The sequence below is a fragment of the Camelus dromedarius genome, chromosome 13 (genome assembly GCF_036321535.1).
Source record: "Camelus dromedarius isolate mCamDro1 chromosome 13, mCamDro1.pat, whole genome shotgun sequence".
NCBI classification, from domain to species: domain Eukaryota; kingdom Metazoa; phylum Chordata; class Mammalia; order Artiodactyla; family Camelidae; genus Camelus; species Camelus dromedarius.
The window spans coordinates 24,992,835-25,014,095 of record NC_087448.1 but is presented as its reverse complement, the minus strand read 5'-3'; the positions used below and the strand labels follow the sequence as shown (position 1 = coordinate 25,014,095).

The 21,261-nt window shown below is 40.5% G+C and overlaps 1 protein-coding gene across 2 annotated transcripts in view; it reads left to right on the top strand.

Moving 5' to 3' along the window:
* Positions 1 to 16,769, top strand: part of SLAIN1 (SLAIN motif family member 1) — a 49,590-nt gene extending 32,821 nt beyond the window's left edge. The window contains exons 3-8 of one of the 2 annotated variants that reach the window (XM_064493051.1): positions 2,211 to 2,360; positions 3,598 to 3,747; positions 5,830 to 6,171; positions 8,900 to 9,055; positions 13,788 to 14,070; positions 15,791 to 16,769. In XM_064493051.1, coding sequence (XP_064349121.1) covers positions 2,211 to 2,360; positions 3,598 to 3,747; positions 5,830 to 6,171; positions 8,900 to 9,055; positions 13,788 to 14,070; positions 15,791 to 15,866 — 1,157 coding nt within the window. In that variant the 3' untranslated portion in view covers positions 15,867 to 16,769. The remainder of the gene's footprint in view (positions 1 to 2,210; positions 2,361 to 3,597; positions 3,748 to 5,829; positions 6,172 to 8,899; positions 9,056 to 13,787; positions 14,071 to 15,790) is intronic. The other variant, XM_031466164.2, reaches the window with a different exon arrangement.
* Positions 16,770 to 21,261: the final 4,492 nt, after the last annotated feature.

Here is a 21,261-nt window from a genome sequence, read left to right as displayed (position 1 = left end):
CCCCCCACCGGCTCGGACACTGACACACAGCACAGCATCACTGTTCGGTTAGCCTGCCCCCGCAGCAGTCCTCCTCCCTCCTCTTCAGAGCCTCCTCGCCGGAGGACAGCGGAGAGCATTCTTTCTTGCAATAGATGCCAATTGTGTTCTTAGTTGGGATCTGGCTGTCATAGCTGCAGTCACTGTGCCATTGTGCTGCGAGGCCGGGCCACAGTGGTTATTGTGCGGAGGAATGAATGCTGTTCAGCTGTGACGCGCTGTCGCCTGCATCTGTGGATGAGAACACGCGGTCACTGACATTAGCCTGGCGAGTGATCAGACTGGTATAAAACAACATCATCTGTTAAGCAAGTTAGCAGTCACAAAGAACACTTGATTTGCTTTTTTGGGGGGTAATATAGAATTTTTAATGAGAAACTGAGTACTAGAGATTAAAGATGTGAGAAGAGCTCCCTAGTGTGTGTTGCATATTAACCCCCTCCAGTTTTCAGTGCATTTGGGATCAGGTGTGCATGTCTGGAAATGTAGGGATGGGGGTGCCAGCTCCGCACACCTCTGCTCCAGTGCAGCCCTGAGCAACCGGAAGCGCTGTGTCCCCACAGAGCACTGCACAACTGGGTCTGTGGTCAGATCACTGGTGTCCGTTAGGGACCAGGCTGCCTGGCAGTGTCCCCCTCTGTGGAACTTGTGGGTTTGGAAAGTGTAATCTTTGTGAACATATTTTCCTTGACTATTTCATCTGCATAAGGAAAATGCATCTCTTCTGTACTTGTTCGAATGGGATGGTACCATTTCTCAAGATTCTTGCTGAAGTAAAGGAAGCACTTTGCTGTCATAAATAACTGTGGTGATACTTTGCAAGGATCCCACGAGTCCCAAGATTGGAGCTTGTTATTCTCCGGACGGCCCTCAGCCCGCTTTCTCTCCACCCTACTGCCCATTTTTGAACACTTTTCAGCTGTTAGCTCATTAGCATTGCTCATTAAAAGTGACCTGGGGGATGCATTTCAAAACAGTCCTTTTTATACTTGTTTCTTCAAGTTTTGTCAAATTTTCAGCAAAATAACCAACTTATCACTTAAAGTGAAATTTAACCTAATTTATATATATTTTTATCTGTTCCCTCCTGTCCTGCTTAGTACATGTCTGAGTGATTGGTTTTTAGAGAAATGGATTTTGACTAACACAGTAATTTATATTCCATGAAGAGAGTAAGTGATTTTTGATGTGGCTGACTCAAGTTTTTAGTTTAGTCTTTTCATGATCCCAGGATCCAAGGAGTTGGTAATTTTGGAGGAGGGGAATGCATTAATTAGGACAGGTGAGATAATGTAAGAATTAGATCATCTCCCCATGCAGGTAAAATTCCTTTTTGTTCCTTATTTTATTATTTTAAAGTAATAATATGTGTAATTCTCCCTTTAAAATTTACATAAATAATACATGTTCAGTGCAGAAAGTTTGGAAAATATTTTTAATAAAGAAAAAATCCAGCAGATTATCAGTTACCTTTATGCCTGCCTTCTAAAATAACTGTCACTATGCTTTGGCTATATACACCCTTCTGTGTTCTGCAGATCATTTTTCCCACAAACCTTGTTTTGGACCCAAACCCATTCAGAAATGCAGTAATTTTAAGTTTCTTCCATAATCCCGGGGCATGTTTCCATAAAAATTTGTTTGATCAATGTTTACTAATGTGAATGGAGAAGGAAATGGTGGAGTAAACGATCATATCTGCTCAAAATAAAAAGGAGAAGGGGGAGGATGGAAAATAAACTTTAGGAAAAAAAATACAGGACCATGAACAATTAGTATTAAGAACTGTTTCCCACAATTCTAAAGTTTCTTTGAGTTTTTATTTTGACACTAACATTTTATCTTATTTTAAAACAGTTAAATTTTTGTGCAGAAATAGAAAGATGGAAAACATTTCTAGTGAAGAAATTAAAGATGAATTTTCCTTGTTGTATAGGTATTGACTATAATCAAGGTGACACTGATTTAATTGTTCTTAGTGGGGGTATAAATAGTCCCCTTATTCACAAATGGCTCATATTTACGTATTTTTTCCTTTAGATAAATGGAAGTCAGTTAAGAATGAAAAGTTGCTTTTCATTTTTTTTTTAAACGTCTTCTCTTTCTCTGACAAGTCAGCGTCTGCTTCTGTGTTGCTAACTGCTGCTGTTTATTTTCTGCTTCTGTGACAGCGAGCCGATGGCGGAGTCTCTTCCCTTCAAATGTCTCCCTGGCTTTTCCTTATAGTCCTGTGGCAAGACTCAGCCCTTATAGCAATGGCATTAATACTCCCAGCTTCTCTAAAACCTCAAATAAAGCAATACTAACACCTGAGAGAACAGGTAATTTTCTTGACTTCCTGACTAGCCGCTTGCTTTGTATGTAAATCAGTCACCAAATGCAGCTTAAATATCCACCTTTCATTGAAGAGCTTAAGGGTAATTGTATCATAATGGGGAGTTTGCTGCACACTTACCTTGGGTACAGAAGGGCTAGCATTCATTTGTGCTTTAACATCATTAATCTGCTCTTCAGCATGTGTAACAGGCAGCCTCCCCTCTTTAGCAAATGCATGTGTATGTAATTGTGTGTTTCCAGATGCCTATGTGCTTTTAAAATTAACTGTTGAAAACAATGCAAGTACATTTCATTATGATTCAAGATGATAAGACTTCTACATCTTTTTTTTTTTTTAATTTTTTGGTAGCTTTTTATTAAGTCAGGGCTGCATAGAAAGAACAGTCATAGCAACCTTTTATGAGAGGTGGGCTCACCACTTCCGCAGCTGTCTCAGCCTCGGTGTGATTCCATGCCTCCATCTTCTCCCTGGGTCCTCTCCCTCACATCCTTGCTTTCTCATGCTCATGAGTGGCTGCGAGCCTCCTGCGACTGCTCTTAGTGATGGAGGTTTTACGTGTGCTTCCCTGTATGGATATGTGTCTTTTACATGTGATATTCTTATCCATTTATAGCACTACTGTTTGTTCCTGTTTCAAAAAATGGACCAGATTAAAAATTAGTTTAAAATATATAATCAGTGACTACCCGAGAAAAGCATGTCTGATTACTAATTGGAAGTGTACAGGATGTGTATTCTTACACTGTGCCTTTATATATTTACTTAATCTGATGGGATGCAGATTTAGCATTATTGATTTTTCTTGTCTTAGTATGGTTAAAAAAAAACAAACAACACACGTACAAAACATGAAATCTGCTGAAATTTACCCTCTTAACGATTTTTTTAGTGTCCAGCACAGAGTGATTTTTTTAAACAGTGAAAATTCGAAAAAAAAAAAAAAAACCCCGAAAACAAGTGGTTTTGTCTGTATGAATTTACAGACTCATGAAGATGCGTGTGTTGTCATACCATTGTCTCATCATGGTGTGTGATGGTCATTTTTTGGTGACTTACGAAAACAGGAAAAATACAGATGGGTCTGGTTTTATCCATTCAGCCGCTCTATGTCTTTTAATTGGAGAATGCCTTAAAGTGCTGTTGAAATACGAGCTGTAAAATGCACACAGATGCCGGTTCTAATTTAGACTCAACAGCAAACATGTTTCCCTTGTTTCCAGGTTACACGTCCAGGGGCTCCCCTCTCAGTCCCCAGTCATCCATAGACAGTGAGCTGAGTACTTCAGAACTGGAGGACGATTCCATCTCCATGGGCTATAAGTTACAGGATCTCACTGATGTTCAGATCATGGCTCGTCTGCAGGAAGAAAGTAAGTTCCTCTTTTTAAACTAGAAAACTTTATATAAACTGGAGGCTCCTACTGGAAATACAAGGGGATGGGGAGGTTTCTGGCATTGCTCCCCAGGTAATGGGCAGACAGTTGTGTTCTGTCTCTCATGCTGCCCTACCGTGTGGGTAGAGCAGTTAGTTAGATGCCTCTCACACTCTCATGACCACGGTATAGTATTAGGACATTCTCTGGCCAGAACACATTAATGTAAAGAACACAAACTGTGGAAGAAATTTGCCAGTTTTTGGAAGAACTAGATATGCAGTTTCCATAAGACCTAGCACACTGCACTCTTGGGCATTTATCCCAGCAGAGTGGAAACTTGTGTTCAAAAACACAAAGACCTCTATGTGAATGTTCGTAGCAGCTTTATCTATAATAACAGCCAAAAGCCGGAATGAGCTCAGATGTCCTTCCATGGTGAGTAGTCAGTCAAGCTGGGGTCCCTCCATACCGTGGAGTACCACTCAGCAAGGGAAAGGAATGAATTTTGATAGACGCAGCATCTTGGATGAATCTCCAGGGAATTGTGCTGAATGGAAAAAGATGATTCCAGGAGATTGCATACTGTATAATTCCACTTATATACCATTTTGGAATGACAAAATTTTAGAAATGGATGACAGATTAGTGGCTACTGGGGCTTGGGGACAGGGTGGGGGATCTAGGGAGGAAGGTGGATATGATTACAAAAGGGCAACAGGAGGGATTTTGGGAACGGTTTCATTTTTGACTGTGACCTATCCTACAAGCGATAAATTGTGTAGAATTTAATACTAACACATACACAGGTAATACTGGGAAACTCTAAATCAGATGGGTTCATAGAACTGCCAGTATCCTAGTTGTCATTCTGTTCTATGATTTTGAAAATGATACCATCGAGGGAAACTGGACAAAACGCACAAGGGATCTCTCTCTTATTCCCTGGAACTGCATGTGAGTCTGCAGTTATAAAAATTCAATTAAAATGCATCAGTATATGTCTCAAGATACATAATTATGGAAGAGGAGATAATTGGAAATGGGATAGTTTCTTACTGGTTCTGCAATCAAGTTACAACAGATAATCTGGAAATGAATACTTCAAGGGTATTAATGTTATCAAAAGGCAAAAGAAGATGTAGATCCCAGAAGTGGGCTAAGTAAGCTTGTTTTGGAGTTATCTTTTCAGGGTAACTTAAGTGGAAACAGCCAAGTATCATTTAAGCATAACAATGTCCTGCTTTCAGAATCAGGCAGGCTACTATGAGAAACATTGTAATGCTTATGCAGAATTTAATAAGATACATTTTGAAGGGAAATGATTATTTTATATCATTATTTAGTAACAGTAAATAGTGATAACTCTTTCTAAAAATGTATGGCTAAAAGATGGGATGACAGTCTCAGAAGTTTTAAGTAGTTAGGCATAGACTACTTAAAAAAAAAGTTGTGGATTGCGATGAGATAAATAACTAGAAATGTCCAGTTTGACCATTTTTAGATGGCTGTCATTTAGGATGACCCAAAACTATTAAAGTTTCGAAGTGTCAGCATGCTTTGAAAAAGATAAAATTAATAACAGAAAGAACAAGAGAAGTGACCTTGTTAGAATGTAACTTGTGCCCCAGGTTTTGAACTTTCCTTTGACTTTGAAAGTCAGGGTGGGAGCAGGAGGAGTTTCCACTGAGGCAGAGAGCTGATTGTTTTAATTGTCTAACCCGCTGTTAACTGCTCACAATGCTGATGAATAGCTTTTCCTGAGTCGTCCTCCTAAGTCTCCCACCGGACTTCAGAAGGAATTGCTTGGGGAAATGACAGACATTGATGATCCGTAACCGTCTGTTCCATCTTCACTGGCATTGGGGCAACCATTTCCAAAACGGAATGGTCTAACCTTAGATGTCTGTTTGGTAGGTAACTGTATCTGTTTTCTAGGGGATTTAATAAACTAAGAACAGGATAGTGGGTCTCCATTTGAATCATACATTTGGTGCAAATTTTTCTCAAATGTTTGATCAGTTGGAACCTAGTAATTATGCCAGATGGAAGACAGCACTGTCCCTGGTCGTTTCACAGGCCTCAGGCAAGACTACGCTTCGACTTCAGCCTCCGTGTCGAGACACAGTTCCAGTGTGTCGCTGAATTCGGGAAAAAAGGGGACGTGTAGTGATCAAGAATATGATCGATTCAGCCTAGAGGACGAGGAGGAATTTGATCATTTGCCACCCCCTCAGCCTCGTCTGCCAAGATGTTCCCCTTTCCAAAGAGGAATTCCCCATTCACAGACTTTCTCCAGCATCCGGGAGTGTAGGAGGAGCCCCAGTTCCCAGTATTTTCCTTCAAATAATTACCAGCAGCAGCAGTATTACTCACCTCAAGCCCAAACTCCAGATCAGCAACCAAACAGGACCAATGGAGGTAGGTCGTCTGTCTCGCTGGCGTTTGATGTGCTTTGATCTTTTCATGTGTGCTTGAGAAATGGTTTTAAGGTCAATATAAATAAAATCTGTTTCCCATATTTATTAAGTACATCCTCAGGAGCTTACCAGTTTGGTGTACATTTAAGTCTGTAGCTGACCAGCTTGTGGTGACGTGTCCCAGATTTATAGATTTATAGCTTCAAGAAAACCCCACTGTGACGTAGCCGGTGCAGAATGGGTCAGAAGGGGGGAGCATCTTCATGTTGTTGCTGGTCCGGCCGTAGGAGAGCGGGGCTGAGCAAGTTTCGGAGTTCGTAGTGGAGCTCCACGGAGTCAGAGGCATTGAGCCGCATGTTTCCTCATCTTTCTCGAAACCGCTAGTCTCACGCTCTCTGCTCCCAGCGGAGTGATGGATGGTGAGCATGGGTGATGGTGCTTGGAGAGGATGCTGCTTGTGTGCATCCAGACTTAGGGGAAGTTTGGAATGTGTCTTCCCCTCCGATTTCCTGATGTCTAGAACTAAGATCTGCATAGCAGTAAAGTATGGAGGCTGGTATTGGCGTGGTAACAGCAAGTTGATTTGTCCTGATGTCAACATGGTGGGCTAGGAATACATGACACTCTCTTGTATTTTTTTCCTGTCTCCCTCTTCATCATTTATCATCTGTCCTTACTCCCAGGAGTTACAGATCTTGACTTCCAAGAACTATAGGGAGAACAGTCACGTGATATTCTGAGCCTAGTATGTTTTTGCACTAATGATCAGTCTGACTTTCACACACAAATCCCATATGGTATGGAGAAACAGAGCGCACTTACATAGATACAGCTTTTAATTATTAGATAGTACCATTTCTCAACCCTGAGCCCAGAAGTGATCAAACAAGTTACTTACTAATGTTGCAAAGCCAAATATGAATTGTACTGTCATCACCTGCTGTCATGTATTTAGTTTTTACCTTTTCTTCTTCTGTACTCATGCTAATTGAGAGATCACTTGAAAATATTTAAGGTTTTATAGTCAGAATTTCTTTTATAATTCCTTAAGAGTTCAAATTTAAAAGAAAACTGGTGGTTAAAGAATGTCATAGTGACTAATTCATTAAAGCTCATAATATCAGAAAGACAATTTGTTTTTTTTACAGGATTGGGTAATTGGTTTTATTTATTTATTGTAAATGGAGGTACTGGGGATTGAATGAACCCAGAGTAAGCTAAGCCGTCACCACCCAGAAAGACAATATTTTATGTGCCTAATGAAAATTGTAGCATTATTAAAATTGAGGGAGAGGGTACCTAGAGTTGTTTCTCTAAAGGCTTTTTTGGTCAAGTGTCTTAGACCATCACATCCTACTTGTCAAGCAGATGCCAGCTCTGCATATTGGTTAGTATTGTTGGTCGGATCAATGTCCTACCTTAGAAAAGTGGGATTAACTTACATTAAACAGCATTATGGAAAGGATTAGGTTTCTCTGAACCTGTGTTACGATGGTGTCCTTCAGGAAAGTGGAGATGAGGCTGGAGGAGTCCACAACCAGTGTCTTGGAAGTCTTATCCTGGCTACGCCCAGGACCTTGGGCTTCCGGATAAAGGGGAGGGAGACTGATGAGAGGGGTTTAGGGAGTGGCCAGAAGTGTGCTTGTGCTCCAGGAAGAGTGGGACCAGCTGTATGAGGATGGGGAGGGACAGGACAGGGTGCATGGAGACTGATGAAGAGGGTTTTGTGAAAATGTGAATGATAAAGATACCTGAGCTGGGTGGCAATGGGAGATTTGTTGAATATTTATGAGGCAGAATTGACAGAACTTGGCCTTGAGGGTGAAGAAGGGGAGGTGAAACTTAGGAGACTGCAGCTTTTTGGATTAGGTGACTTGGTGGGCAGGTCCGTGATCAACGGATCTAAGTAATGTAGCAGGAGCCGTGTGCGAAGGCGAGAAAAATGAATCTGGTTTAGCACTTGAGTGGGTTTTTGCTTAGTATTCAAATATATCCTTTGTTTTCTGAGCTTTAGTGACCTGACATATGTACTTTACTTTTGGGGGAGTGTGTATTAATTGAGAGAAAACTGTCTTGTAAGAGTTGCAGTCTTGTGCCTGATTTCAAATCTCAGCAACACTGAGGTCTGTGCGTGACCCTCTGCTGCCCCTTAGTGGCAGAAGGTGTACTCAGCAAGGAGAAAGAAGAGCATTTTCTTTTTCAAGTCTCCGAAGGTTTCGTGCAACACTCATAAAACTTTCCAGAAGTTAATGTGGTGAATGGATATCTCAAAACATTCCAAGTTAGAATTTTAAGAATTTCTTCCATTTTGTTATGCTAGCAAAATATTCAATAATTGTTGGTTTGACTCCTCTAGATTTTTTATTAACATGTAACAATTTCTAGCATTTTTTAAAACGAAATGGTTATAAGGTTATTTCCTAACCTCACTTTGACACAGTTTTATCCACTTATGATATAGGAACAAGTAGCTAATTGATTAGCTAATCCCTCCCTCTTTTTGTGGAACCAGTGCTTTCCCTTAGCAGTGCATTTGGTGGAACCTTCCTAGAGACATTGAGTGTTTTCCTAAATAGGCAGTTAGCTTGGCAGAGTTCGTAACACATGTGATAACTCTATTTGTTACTGAACAAAATATGATTTATATTTGTATTTACTTTTGAAAGGTGGTGTTTTAACTGGCATAAAATTTGTGGTCTTTAACTTAGTAAAATTCTTTTCTCTTCTAGATAAGCTCCGAAGAAGTATGCCTAATCTAGCCCGGATGCCAAGTACCACGGCCGTCAGTAGCAGCGTGAGTTCTCCGGTCACCGTGCGAAGTAGTCAGAGTTTTGACTCAAGCTTGCATGGAGCTGCAAATGGAATTTCAAGAATACAGTCTTGTAGTAAGTATAACATTTTTAATTTTTCTATAATCTTTAATTAGTTGTAACACCATCAGGAAAATCTTACTATTTCATTTCTTTCATTCTCTTAAGAACACTACAGGAAACTTTTGTCCTTGTGACTTTTTTTTTTTGGTATTTCACCTATACAGTTGAGTAGTATTTTACCAGGGCCTTTGTCACCAATTAATAATTAGTAAATTGTATGTCATCTCTTACACCCAAGGACAGCAGTCTAAGCACTGAGTGGTGACTGACTTGTCCACTCATCGGACAGTTGTTTTCTTTGCAGCTCTGCCTTTTTCTAGCTGTTTACTTGATGTTTTAAAGAATGCACACTTTTCTGTCTTGCTGTTACTTTGGGTTTTCACCAGTTCATAGCTTTTCTTGCCTCCTGCAAATGGAGTTCTGTCTCAGTGTGTCCAAAGTGGGGTTTATCGCCTTCATTTCAGTTTGCCACACAGTCAGTCATTCACTCTGTCCGTTTTCCCCAGCGACGAGCAGTGCCGTGAGGGTTACGTCCAGTGTTTGTGTGGGGTGTGCTGGTTCCAGTTACCCCTTTCTTGCTCCTGCCATCTGTGTGGGTAGTCGGGGTTAGGTCTGAGACTGACCCCTGGGAGGCAGACTCAAGGTCACAGTCCCAGGATGGATAAGCTCACACCAGGAGGCCTGAAGTGTGTTCAGAGTGTTCTGGCCCAGAGCCATCAACCAGCTGCCTTAAGTCTGCACGCAGAGTGACTGGTTCGTTGCCCCTCTCACTCAGATCCAGTCTGGGGGCTCAAGCGGTATTTCTCCAGCACCCGATGGCCTTTCATTTCTTTATGTCTCAGTTCCTGAAGACAAGTGACAGTATTTACCCTGTACAAGGACTGTGCTAAGTGGTTCCCCTTCCTTATTTAGTTCTGCCAACAGCCCTGTGAGGTGGCATCTGTTGTAGCTCCCCCTTTGCACATGAAGAAACAGTTTCAGACAGGTTAAGTGACAGTTTGCCCGGGACCATGCAGGTCAAGGAGTAGAGGTGGAACAGCTCTGATTACCCCCGAGATGATGCCTTTAACCACTGTGATGTGTAGCTCCCACCTGCTGTTCCTCTCTCCCCTCTTCTTTGTCCACTTTGCTCTGACTTACCTTTATGAACAGCCCAATGCCAGACCTTGGAGAGGACTCCGTCGGTGGCCCTAATAGACTACTCTGTGTACCCCCAAACACGTCTAGAATGGCTTCGATTTTTGGTGCCTTCCTCTGTCATTCAGCACGTCTCACTCGACTGTCATCGCATTGATCTTCCTCGCTGGATCATCAGCTCCCTTGTACCATAGTTCACCTGATTTTCTATCCTCAGCACCTGGCATGCTGCCTGGCACAGGGAGTTCTCAGTAGCCGTTTGAATGAATGCATAAATGACTGCCATTGGGTTGTATCCTAGGGCTTGATCTGTTGGTATTTGAATTAGTGGTTTGTGTAAAGACACAGAAGACAGCCTAGGAACTAACGGTGGGAAACTGAGAGGATGACTAGCTAATTTTATGTCGGGAGGTTAGGACAGTGGCCAAATAGATCATGATGGAATTTAACTGAGATAGAGTTTTACACTTAAGTACAAAAACCAGCAGGATAAGCATAGATGGGGAAAACATGGTTGTGACAGTCACAGAGAGGGTAACTGAGGAGTTTTTGTGAATGCTGCCTCAGTGGGCATTAATAGCATGACTTAGGTGCCCCGGGGAACGTCTGTAACCCAGAAGGGAATAGCACATACACTGCAGAGAATGGCCTGCTTTGATGGCAGTGTTTAAAAAGTGATGGGAACATGTCAAAAAATTATGGGAAACAACTTAAAGTCTTAACTCCCAGTAACCAAGTCTGGGACAATTTGAGCCACAGAATAAATAATTGTATTAAAGGGGTATAAGGCATAGATTAAAATGAATAACCACGGGCCCATACTTAATAGAATGAATAAATAAATGGAGAAGCGGGGAAATTCTTTATAGTAGAATTCTAATTCATAAATGTAAATGAGGAAAATAGAAAAGTTGTTCTATGTAAGTCAAGCATAATAATGAGACGATAAAAAACAAAACCTGAGACGAGTGTTAGTAACAGGAGGTCAGTCCTGAACTTGTTTCCCATCTCAGGATTCTGCTCTCAGGGGCTTGTACTCCTGAGTGTTCTAAGCAAATATCCTTTATACGTTCTGAGTTTATCCCATGAGATTCCCAGTTCTGGATTGTCCTACGTTCTGGAAAGAACAAAGGTAGGACAGAGAAAGTTGGAGAGACAGCGTGATAGAGAAGGAAGACACTGGACTTGAGTTTGGGTCTTTTCTTAATCACAAGCTCTTGGGAAAGTTATATATCCTTTCTGATGGTTGTTTTCTCATTTGTAAAATTAGGATTATGTCTATTAATCTTAACTAGTTTCTCTTTCTTTTAAACTCAAGGGTGGTATCTATCTTGTGTGTATGAAAGTTAATAGGACTAATAGGACTGTTTTCCTGAATAACTGTTCAGTAATTTCATTTCAAATGATACGTTGTTTGAAATTTTACTGAATCTGTAGATAAACTTTAGGAGAATGAGTGTCTCAAGAGTATTAAGTCTTCTGATTCAGTAATATGAAACATGCCTGCATTTATTTAATCTTCTTCCATGTCTCCCAGAAAAGTTTTGTAGCTTTCTGTGTAGTTTTAATACATCTATAATTTATTCCTATTTGATTTTTAAATGTTTTCATAAATCATATTCTCAAATTTTAGTTTCTGTGAGTTTGCTGATACAAATTTAGAAATACAACTGGTTTTTCTATCTTGATGTTGTATTCAGCAGCTTTGCTAATAACTTCATTTATTCATGGTTACTTCTGAATTTGGAATAAACCCATAACCTAATGACTACATAACAGCAAACGCATATTCAAGAATGTTCATAAAAACCCAGACTAGAAATAACCCAGCTTTTCATCATCAGGAGAGTAGACTTTGACAGTCATTCCTTGGAGGACCACATCACAGTGCAGCTACGTGGATGAATCTCAAAAACATGATGTTGAATCAAAGAAGCCAGCCACAAAAGAGAACATACCACATAATTCCATTTACTTCAAGTTCAAAATAGGAGTGACCAATTTGTGGCGATAAGAATGGGGAGTACTGACTGGCAGAGGGTCCGTGCGAGCCCTCAGGTGCTGGGAACGTGTCGTATCTAGCTATGGGTGTGGTTCCATGAGTGTGTTCACCCTGAAATTTCGTTGCACTCTAGACTTAACATTTCTGTACTTTTTGTATATTGTATTTTAAAAGAAGTTGGGCCAAATTTTTATTTTTTATTGAATATTTTGAAAATTAAAACTTTTTTTTGAGCAGCTTTAGGTTTGCAGAAGAATCGAGTGAGAAGTACCGAGTTCCCATATAATCCTGCGTGTCCCTCCTGCCCCTCCTTCCAGTTTCCCGTTACTAACCTCCTGCCTTCGTGTGGTGCGTTGTTACCATCGATAACCCCAGTATGTTGAAATATGCATGGTTAGAAGCTACTAAATTAAGGAACTGTAGAGTTGGTTGGAAAGGATCTTAGAGGTGATTTGCCAACCAACACGAGTTTACTGTATCCCCAAAACTTGATGGAACCAGAAGCAAGCAGAGTCTTACACAGGTCTCATTTTTCACTGAATTTTTTGACCACTATATGCATACATCAGCATCCCTTCATATAGAGTTCACCTATTATGTACTTGAGCAAAACTAAGGAAATATTTTCAAGAGATATTACATAAAACCATAGACATTTTTTGTCTTTCTCCCCTTTTTATCAAAAAGCCAATCTATAGTATATTCTATGTGGAAGTAAGTTTAAAATCATTTAAACCATTTTAGAAAACGATGTGTTCCTGCTTAACTGAGCTGCAAGTGCGCTAGGCAGCAAAGGCGAGAATAGTTAACAGGTGGAGTTCTGTGTACAAGTTTCTGTTAAATTTGTAATTCGGTTTTTTCCTTGGGGTAAAGGATTATAAAGTTTAAACATTTCTGCTAAACAGTTCATTGTTTTTTAATGTGAAATGGTGCACAGGGTTGGGCCAGTACATCGATGAAGTTTTTAAGGGTTCTCTACCCAGAGAGCTCCCTTCGTTTTACAGATTGTGCCGTTATCAAGGTTATACTAGCTCGCGTTTGTTGAGTGGCTCCTAAGTGCAAGGTGCCATCGTGAGTATGTGGATTAACTCCTTTTATCTTCCACCACCCCAATGAGATAAGTCAGTATCATGATCAAAATTATTTCAGAAATATACCCGTAATAAGCTGTTGGTACCTACCAGTGCCACCTCTGTCTTCCTTCCTATAATTACTGTTATTAAATTACGCCCTTGTTTTATTTTCATGAAACCATCCCCAGTGCAACCATCAAGCAATCCTGATGTCTTCCAAGCAAGGAAGAAATCACCCTGTGAGAACTCAGAGGTGATCACATTTATTAAAGGAAAGGAGGTGCTGGTTCTAACTGGCCTCTAAATATAGTCAGGCGTTCTGAAATGTTGCTCATTGACAGAATAGGAAACTCACTTGTCAAGGAATAGAATTTTCCAAAACTGAATGCAGTCTGGAACCCTTATTTAACGTATATACACCTGTATTTCTGTGTCCACAAAGCCCTTTCAGACAGTACTGGTTTTTTCGAACATAACGCACGTCTAGATGGCGGTAGGTATCTTATCATGTGTGTGTCCTTTTCTCTCCCAGTTCCGTCACCAGGGCAGCTTCAACACAGAGTTCACAGCGTGGGACACTTCCCGGTGTCTGTCCGGCAGCCTCTTAAAGCCACAGCCTACGTGAGTCCAACTGTTCAAGGCAGCAGTAGCATGCCTTTGTCCAATGGCCTGCAGCTCTACTCCAGCACGGGGATCCCCACGCCCAGCAAGGCGGCCGCTTCGGGGGTGATGGGCCGCAGTGCGCTTCCCAGACCTTCACTGGCAATAAATGGGAGCAACCTGCCTCGAAGCAAAATTGCACAGCCTGTTAGAAGGTGAGGACCTTTGTTCCTTCATCTCCATCGCCTCCCTGGCAGTTTGCAGTTGGAAACTGCTCCAGGAACCAGCCTGACTTTCCCTTTGTCTCAGGCTAATGCTTACGGCCTGACTTGTGACCTCCTGCCTCTGGACAGTGGTGGGGTGGGCGGCGCCCTGTGGGGTCAGGACTCCTTTGACCTCATCTGCCCCCCCCATCACCTCACTCCTGATGTACTATTTGCTTTCGCTTTAATTTGCCAAGTAAGCTCCATCTCCAGAGCTTTTGTATTTTCCTTCCCCCAAGTTATCTGCCTGCTCTCCCTCCTTCAGGTCTTTGCTCAGATAACGCCTCTGTCCAAAATTGTACCTCCTGCAAGAGTTACAACTCCTTCGTATTCCCCTTCTGTTTTTTTTTCACCCACAGCGTTTAGCACCATCTGACGGACTGTGTATTCTACTTATTTATTAGTTTATGCTCTGACTCTGCACTGGAATGTAAGCTTCACGAAGGGGGATGGTTGATTCTGTGAGTCACTGGTACCTCTCCCTACTGCCCAGGACTCCGCCCAGCCCAGGGCAGAACAGTAGATATTTGTTGAACCAGTAATTTATCAAAATGGGCAGAAATGTGTTAGGCACGTACACACACCCTCTCCCCACACTCGTGATTTTAAAAAGCGTCTTAGTGATATTTGCTTGGGGTTTTATTAGCTTATGTTGGTAAGTTTGGTATGTTCCAGGTAGAGTTTTTTTTCCCCAAATTCCAAATTGCTTGCAGGGCACAAGCTAGATGGGCTCGTGGTCATGATGCCCTTACTCCTCTTGAACTTCTATCCTGGAGTGTTTTATGGTTAAAAAAATTCCATAACACTGAGTTCTGGAGAGATTAGAAGATGAGACAAATAGAGGCAGGAAGCATACCTAAACTCTTCCAGGAAACTAGGATTTGAAGGATGAGAGGGAGGGAACCATGCTAAAAGCTAAATTTTCTTTCTTTATGCATTAGTTATGTATAAATAGTTTTACTTTTTATTTTCCAAGGTGCCTGGATCAAAAACAAATTCAGAAACCACTGCAAAACACAGAAAAATAAATAAAGGCTGACCCATAATCCTACTGCCCAGAGGTCAGTTTGGTGCATATTCAGTAAATGCCGGCTTATTCTCCCCCAGTACGTGCAGAACTGTGTTACGTGTATGGCTGAATAGAACCGCGTTATTTGATGCACGGAGGTTACTGTGGACAACCCGTTGATCCCGTGGGTGGACGTCTCCAGACCCGGTCTTCTTCCCCAAACTTAGGCAAACACTGCGTAGTAGCAGTAGTTTTAAATTCCTTGCCAATATAACAAGCAAGCATTTGATTATCTGTACGACTGAGTATTCCTTCACGTTATTCTGTTTGTGTTCAGTGAAGTAACCATTTACATTTTTAGGCCATTTTTCTATTAAGCTTATCTTTTTCTGATTTTAAAATATTCTTTATACACTAGGGATAATGACCTTTTTTCACTTACGTTGCAAATCTGCCTGTGCACATGCAGCAGTGTGCTGAGAACTGGGTTTCCACCCGAGGTGAGTCTCGAAGGCCCAGAAGCACAGGGCACACACTTGGGAAGGTGCCAGCACGTTGTTGCCACGGCGTGGTGGAGCCCAGGCCAGAGAGGTCAAAGGGAGCGGTGTGCCTGACCTGTGGGATTACTGACAAGCTGTCTCACTTTTCTTCACCTTTTTCTAGTTTTCTTCAGCCTCCAAAGCCTCTGTCTTCACTCAGCACTCTGAGGGATGGAAACTGGAGAGATGGTTGCTACTGAAGCAGTTTTATGGAGAAGAGCAGGAAAGAAGTGGAAATGAGGGTCGTGTTGCCTAGCGGGCTGGGTGACAGCGGATGTCGGGATATTCTTTCCCTTTTGCATTTTAACATAGTTACCGCATTGTTTTTCAACGGACCAAGCACCAGAGACTAATTATTGCACTTACATATTTGCCTGAGATACTGCAACGTTCCAGTCCATGGCTGCAGTATTGTGACGCTTAGAGCTAGGAAGGTTTTGTAGAACTGCTCTGTACCTGAATCCTTTTTGAGAGAATTGAGATGTATCAATAATGCTTTCTTTGTCATATGAGTTTTTTTTTAAAGTAATTTGTTCAATTTACTTATGTGTTCTAAACATCTTCCCATCACCTGTCTGTATTTTAATACACTGCGTATTTACAACTAGGTTCTATAACATGCTTTGAAATTTACTTTTTTATAGTTTACAGGGATTTTATTTTTTGTGCCTATTTCTTTTTACACCTATGTGAACCACTATGGAACAACTTAAAATTTTGTGCCATAAAAATATTTTTGTGGTAAGGTACTATTTTTTTAGCTCTAGGGATATATCAGCAAAAACCCATCATACAATTTGAGAGACATGATTTTACGTTGAAGGAGCACAGTGCAGTCTGAAGCGCTGCAAAGGAGACCGCCGGACAGCAGAGCGAAATGGTCTTGTTGTCTTCATTGTTAATTTATTGTCATACGTGGGTTTCATATTTATAACGACACCACGAGCTCATTGCACTTCATACCTGCAATGTTTGCTACTGTACCACGATTGATTTTCAATACTTTATTACAGAAGATGAAACTGTAATGTTTTATTAACAATGCTTCTGGAAATGAATGCATTTTAAAGCAAATAAATCTTTTTGATAGACCTTTTACAAAATCCATTTGCACTAATGAATGCTTTCTTAGGGTATATGACTTAATATTTGTTCCTGTGTACACTGCTGTTTTGGAATGTTCAGAAATAAAGACTATTTCAGCCATGTCAGGTCACGCATGAGTGTGCAGCACAGACAGCATGGACGCCGTGTGCACGTGACGCCCCAGTTAGCAGAGGGGTTACTGTTGCTGTGTGTGGTACCGGCCTTTACAGCTGACGCAGGGGGGCAGAATATTCACGTCTGTGAACAGTTTTTCTCCAAAATACTCGGGGTAAGAACTGTGAGGTCTTAGTTTTGCAGTGAGGTTTGGGTCCCATTTAGGAAGGTCACTTGAACCCAGGGAACCTCTTGCCCAGAAACACATTCATGGATAAACACTGTCCCTGGGACTTCAGTGTTTGGTGGGTTCTCAGTATCAATAAAATAGCAAAGTGGTAGCATTAGTCTTGGACTGCATTCGATACACATTGGAAAACTTTTCACCTGAAGGGGCTGCGGAAAGGTTAGGCAAAGGTTTTAATGTTAAGTTTTAAAATGGAGTTCGCTCAAAAGTCAGATTTTTTTTATCTTTAAAAAGTATGCCTTTCTACATAGTTTTATGGAGAAGTCAAAGACTGGCCTTTCAGTAGTCTATCCTTTAAACGAAATGTGGACTAGAGGAGCCGAGAGACCAAAGGGGAAGTGATATTTATTGAGCACTTTTGTGACAAGGACTTTGCTAGAAATTTTGTATTTGTCTAGTTTTAACAATCAGCTCCTGTTACCACCATTTAAAAAATAAAGACCCTGACCCCAAGGGGTGTGACATTAACCTGGTACAAACATTTAGCTAGTAAATAGTGAAGCTGACTTTTGAATCCAGGTTTATCTGATCTCAAGTCTCTTTTTTCTTTTTCCTACTGCTGTGCCCTTCCTATGAACATAGTAGTTAAGTTAGTACTTTTTTTAAAAAATGAGTTTATAGTCTGAGGAAATGAAAGGATTCAACTCATTTGCAATTCAAGTATTTCATTGATACTCAAAAAAATCTGTTCAGCCCTTGGACTGAAAAACAGATCTCTGCATCTTGGGATTTACATTCTAGTTAGGGGAGAGAGACAGTAAACCTTATACAAGTAAGTAAATCACAGTACGAAAAAAAGTAAAGAAAAGGAGATGAAAGTAAGGGGAGCTGAGAAAATGGAGATGGGGAGAGAGCACTAAATGGGCCATCTGGATAGATCTAAGTTGACACTTGAACAAAGACTTGGAGATAGAGAATCAGTCCTAAAACTGTTTCACAGCCTCCTTCACCTGGAATTCTGCAGAAAACGGTGTTCGTGGTGACCTTCACATGTCTCCCTGGGATAGTATACAGCAACCATCCCAGAGGCCCCGGAGGAGATTTAACCTGTGGCATCAACAGATGCCCCAGGGTAGTAGTTTTCAGGGTGGCCTGCACACCAGCCGCCTCAGCACCGCTGGGAAACCTCTCGGAAGTGCGGGTCCTCGGGCCCACCCCAGGCCCAGTGAGTCAGCCTCTGGGTGAGTTACAGACCCCGCTCTGAGAAAAGCTGCTGGAAAGGAGGGAGCAGCCCCGGCAGCGGCTTAGGGCAGAGCCTACCTGGTGTGTCTGAGGGAGAGCAGAGGGAACGAGGAGGAAAGCAAGCAGTAGAGGCGAGGCCAGCAGGTGAGGAGAGATCACATTTGTTAGAACCAGGAGACGGGGGTCACTGGGGCCATCTCAGAAGCTGCCTGCTAAACAGTGCCCGCAGCTGCACTAGATAACGCCAGTCTGGTTTCCCATTGGTTGTACAGCTGTCTGTGTTTGCAGGAGGCGGCAGGAATTCCTGTCACTACACATCTTTGGTCCTGTTCATACACCTTCAGCTGTTTAATCTGTGGGTATGTAGTTGTGTGTCATGGTTTTACCTTTTGTTTCCCGGAATAGAATAGAAGGCCTTTTCATTTGTTTACTGGGCATTTGCACATCATCTTTCATGGATTCCCGTTCAGGTCTTTAGCCCATTTTTCTATTAGGGTTTCCTTCCTGGTTTTGGGTAGTTACTTATCCAGCCTGCTACAAGACTTTTGTCAGTTATATGTGTTGAAACTATGGCTTCACACTGTGTAGCTTGCCTTTTAATTCTTTTAATGATGTATTTTGATAAAATTATTAACTTTAATATAGTACATATTTATCATTTTTTGAAGGCTAGTCATTTTGTGTCTTGTTTACAGAGTGTTTCACTACCCTAGAATCATGAATAATAATATCCTGTATTCTCAATGTTTTATTATTTTGCTTTTCCACCCGTATTTTATATTGTCCATGTGGATATCTGTCCTAATAACACTGCAAACTTCGTCTTTACCTCACTGTTCTTCATCTTAAAGCAAATGTCTTTATGTGTGTGTGTGTGTGTGTTTCAGAACTGTCTATTCTTACACCGGAACCATACTATTTTAATTACTATAGCTTATAATTATATTTTGCTAAACAGCAGAGCAGTCCTGCTATCTTGTTTTCCTTTAGGAGTGTTTTGGAAATTCTTGTTTCTTTTCATTTTCATATATATATATTTTAAGCAAGCTAACCAATTCCAGAAAAAAAATCCTGTTGGAATTTTGATTGGATTGCATTGAACTTACAATTCAGTATGTTGGAAATTGACTCTTTACAATATTGAGTCTTAAAATCCACGAATGTGGTCTACCTCTTCTTTTATTGATTGAGGTATTCTTGAATCTCTCAATAAAATTGTACAGGTTCTCCCTGGAGGACTGTAAGTCCTTTTGCCAGATTAATTTCTAGGTTATGTGATTTTTTTTATGCTATTTGATATGGTATTTAAAATTCTTCATTTCTAATGATTTATGTTTTATTCAACAACCTTAAATTTGTTAGTTAATTTATATTTAGAGTCTATATACAGCCAAATGTATGAATGTTAGATTTCTTTCCTATTACAGCTTTTCTTTTTCTTGCCTGTGGTCTTCAGTGCAGTAATATAAATGGTAATATATTTCTCTCTTTGCTAATTTCAGAAGGAAATTCTTTTCTACCATTAGGTTTCAAGTTTGCTAAGGGTATTTTTTAATCATAAAGGAATGAATTTTAATGAACTGCATCTATTAAAATATGATTATCTCATTTAATCTGTTAACATATTGACTTTATGATGGATTTTTCCAGTGTTGACTAAATCTTGAATTATTGAGATAAATCCAACTTGGTCATGATGCCATATGTTTTTAAAAAATAGATTGATTTGATTTACTGATACTTTATTTAGGAGATCTGTCCAATTTTTTGGAATAAAATTGGTCGATAATTCTTTCTCAGACTGTCCCTGCTGGGTTTCAGAATGAAGATAGCGTTAGTCTCATGAGTTGGGGAGTACTTTGTGTTTTCCTAGTTGGAAGAATTAACGTAATATTGGAGTTATTTCTCCCTTAAATATGTGATAAATCTCAGTAGTGAAGCCATTGGGGCCTGGAGTCCAGGTTTTAAAATCTGATGCTGTGTTACTCCACTTCCAAGAACGTTATGATAAAGCCTCCTACGTCAGTGGTGTATGTCTGTACTCCCATAGTTCTGCCAAATTTTGCTTTATGTCTTTTGAGGCCATATGACTTGGTATATACATATCTAAATGTCTTTTTATCTTCCTGGCAAAGTGAATCTGTTCATTGGACCTATTTATTTTTTTTTAATGTCTCGAAATGTATTTTTCTGAAATTAAGAAGCTACATCAGATTTCTTTTAGTGTTTATGATAAAAATTTAAAGCAAAGGTTTAAAAATATGTATCATTCTTTGTTAAACAGTTTTTCTAAACTAGTATGGAAGTCTTTTCCTTCAACTGGAGCATTTAAGCCAGTGCCAATATAACATAGTGGCTATCATATTTAGATATAAATCGTCCACCTTCTTAGGAGCTTTCTGTTTGTTACATCTGTTCTCCCCCTGCTCCATTTCTGTCTTCCTTTAGATTGTTTTATCATTCTACTTTTCTGAAAATTATACCCTAATCTTCCTTTGCTGTTCTTTTACTGGTTACCCAAGAAATGACCATTTTTATTAATCTAAAATTTAATACTAATCTAATACTTAATACTTAATCTAAAAATTAATACTAATCTTTACCTTTATCATCTTGCTAGGCAACATAAGGACCCCCTAATCTCCTTAACATCTAATCCTTAAATTGTATGTGCAGTTCACAATTCAGCCAGGGATGAGGGAGGAGAGACCATATATAGATTTTGGGGCTCTCTAAAATTCAGAAAAATCAGAGTTAGCCATGTAAACAGTGCAACACTGTGTGATAAAAGATACTTAGAGAAAGAGTAGTGATGGGACCAAGTGAAGGATCGGCTTTGGTGAGGTCAGCAATTTGGTCTTAAAGCAGGTCCTGAGTTCACTCATCCAACAAGTGTGTATTGAGAGCCTGCTGTTCGTCAGGCTTAGTGCTGGGTACTGAGGCCGTCACAGCCAGCGCGTCAGAGA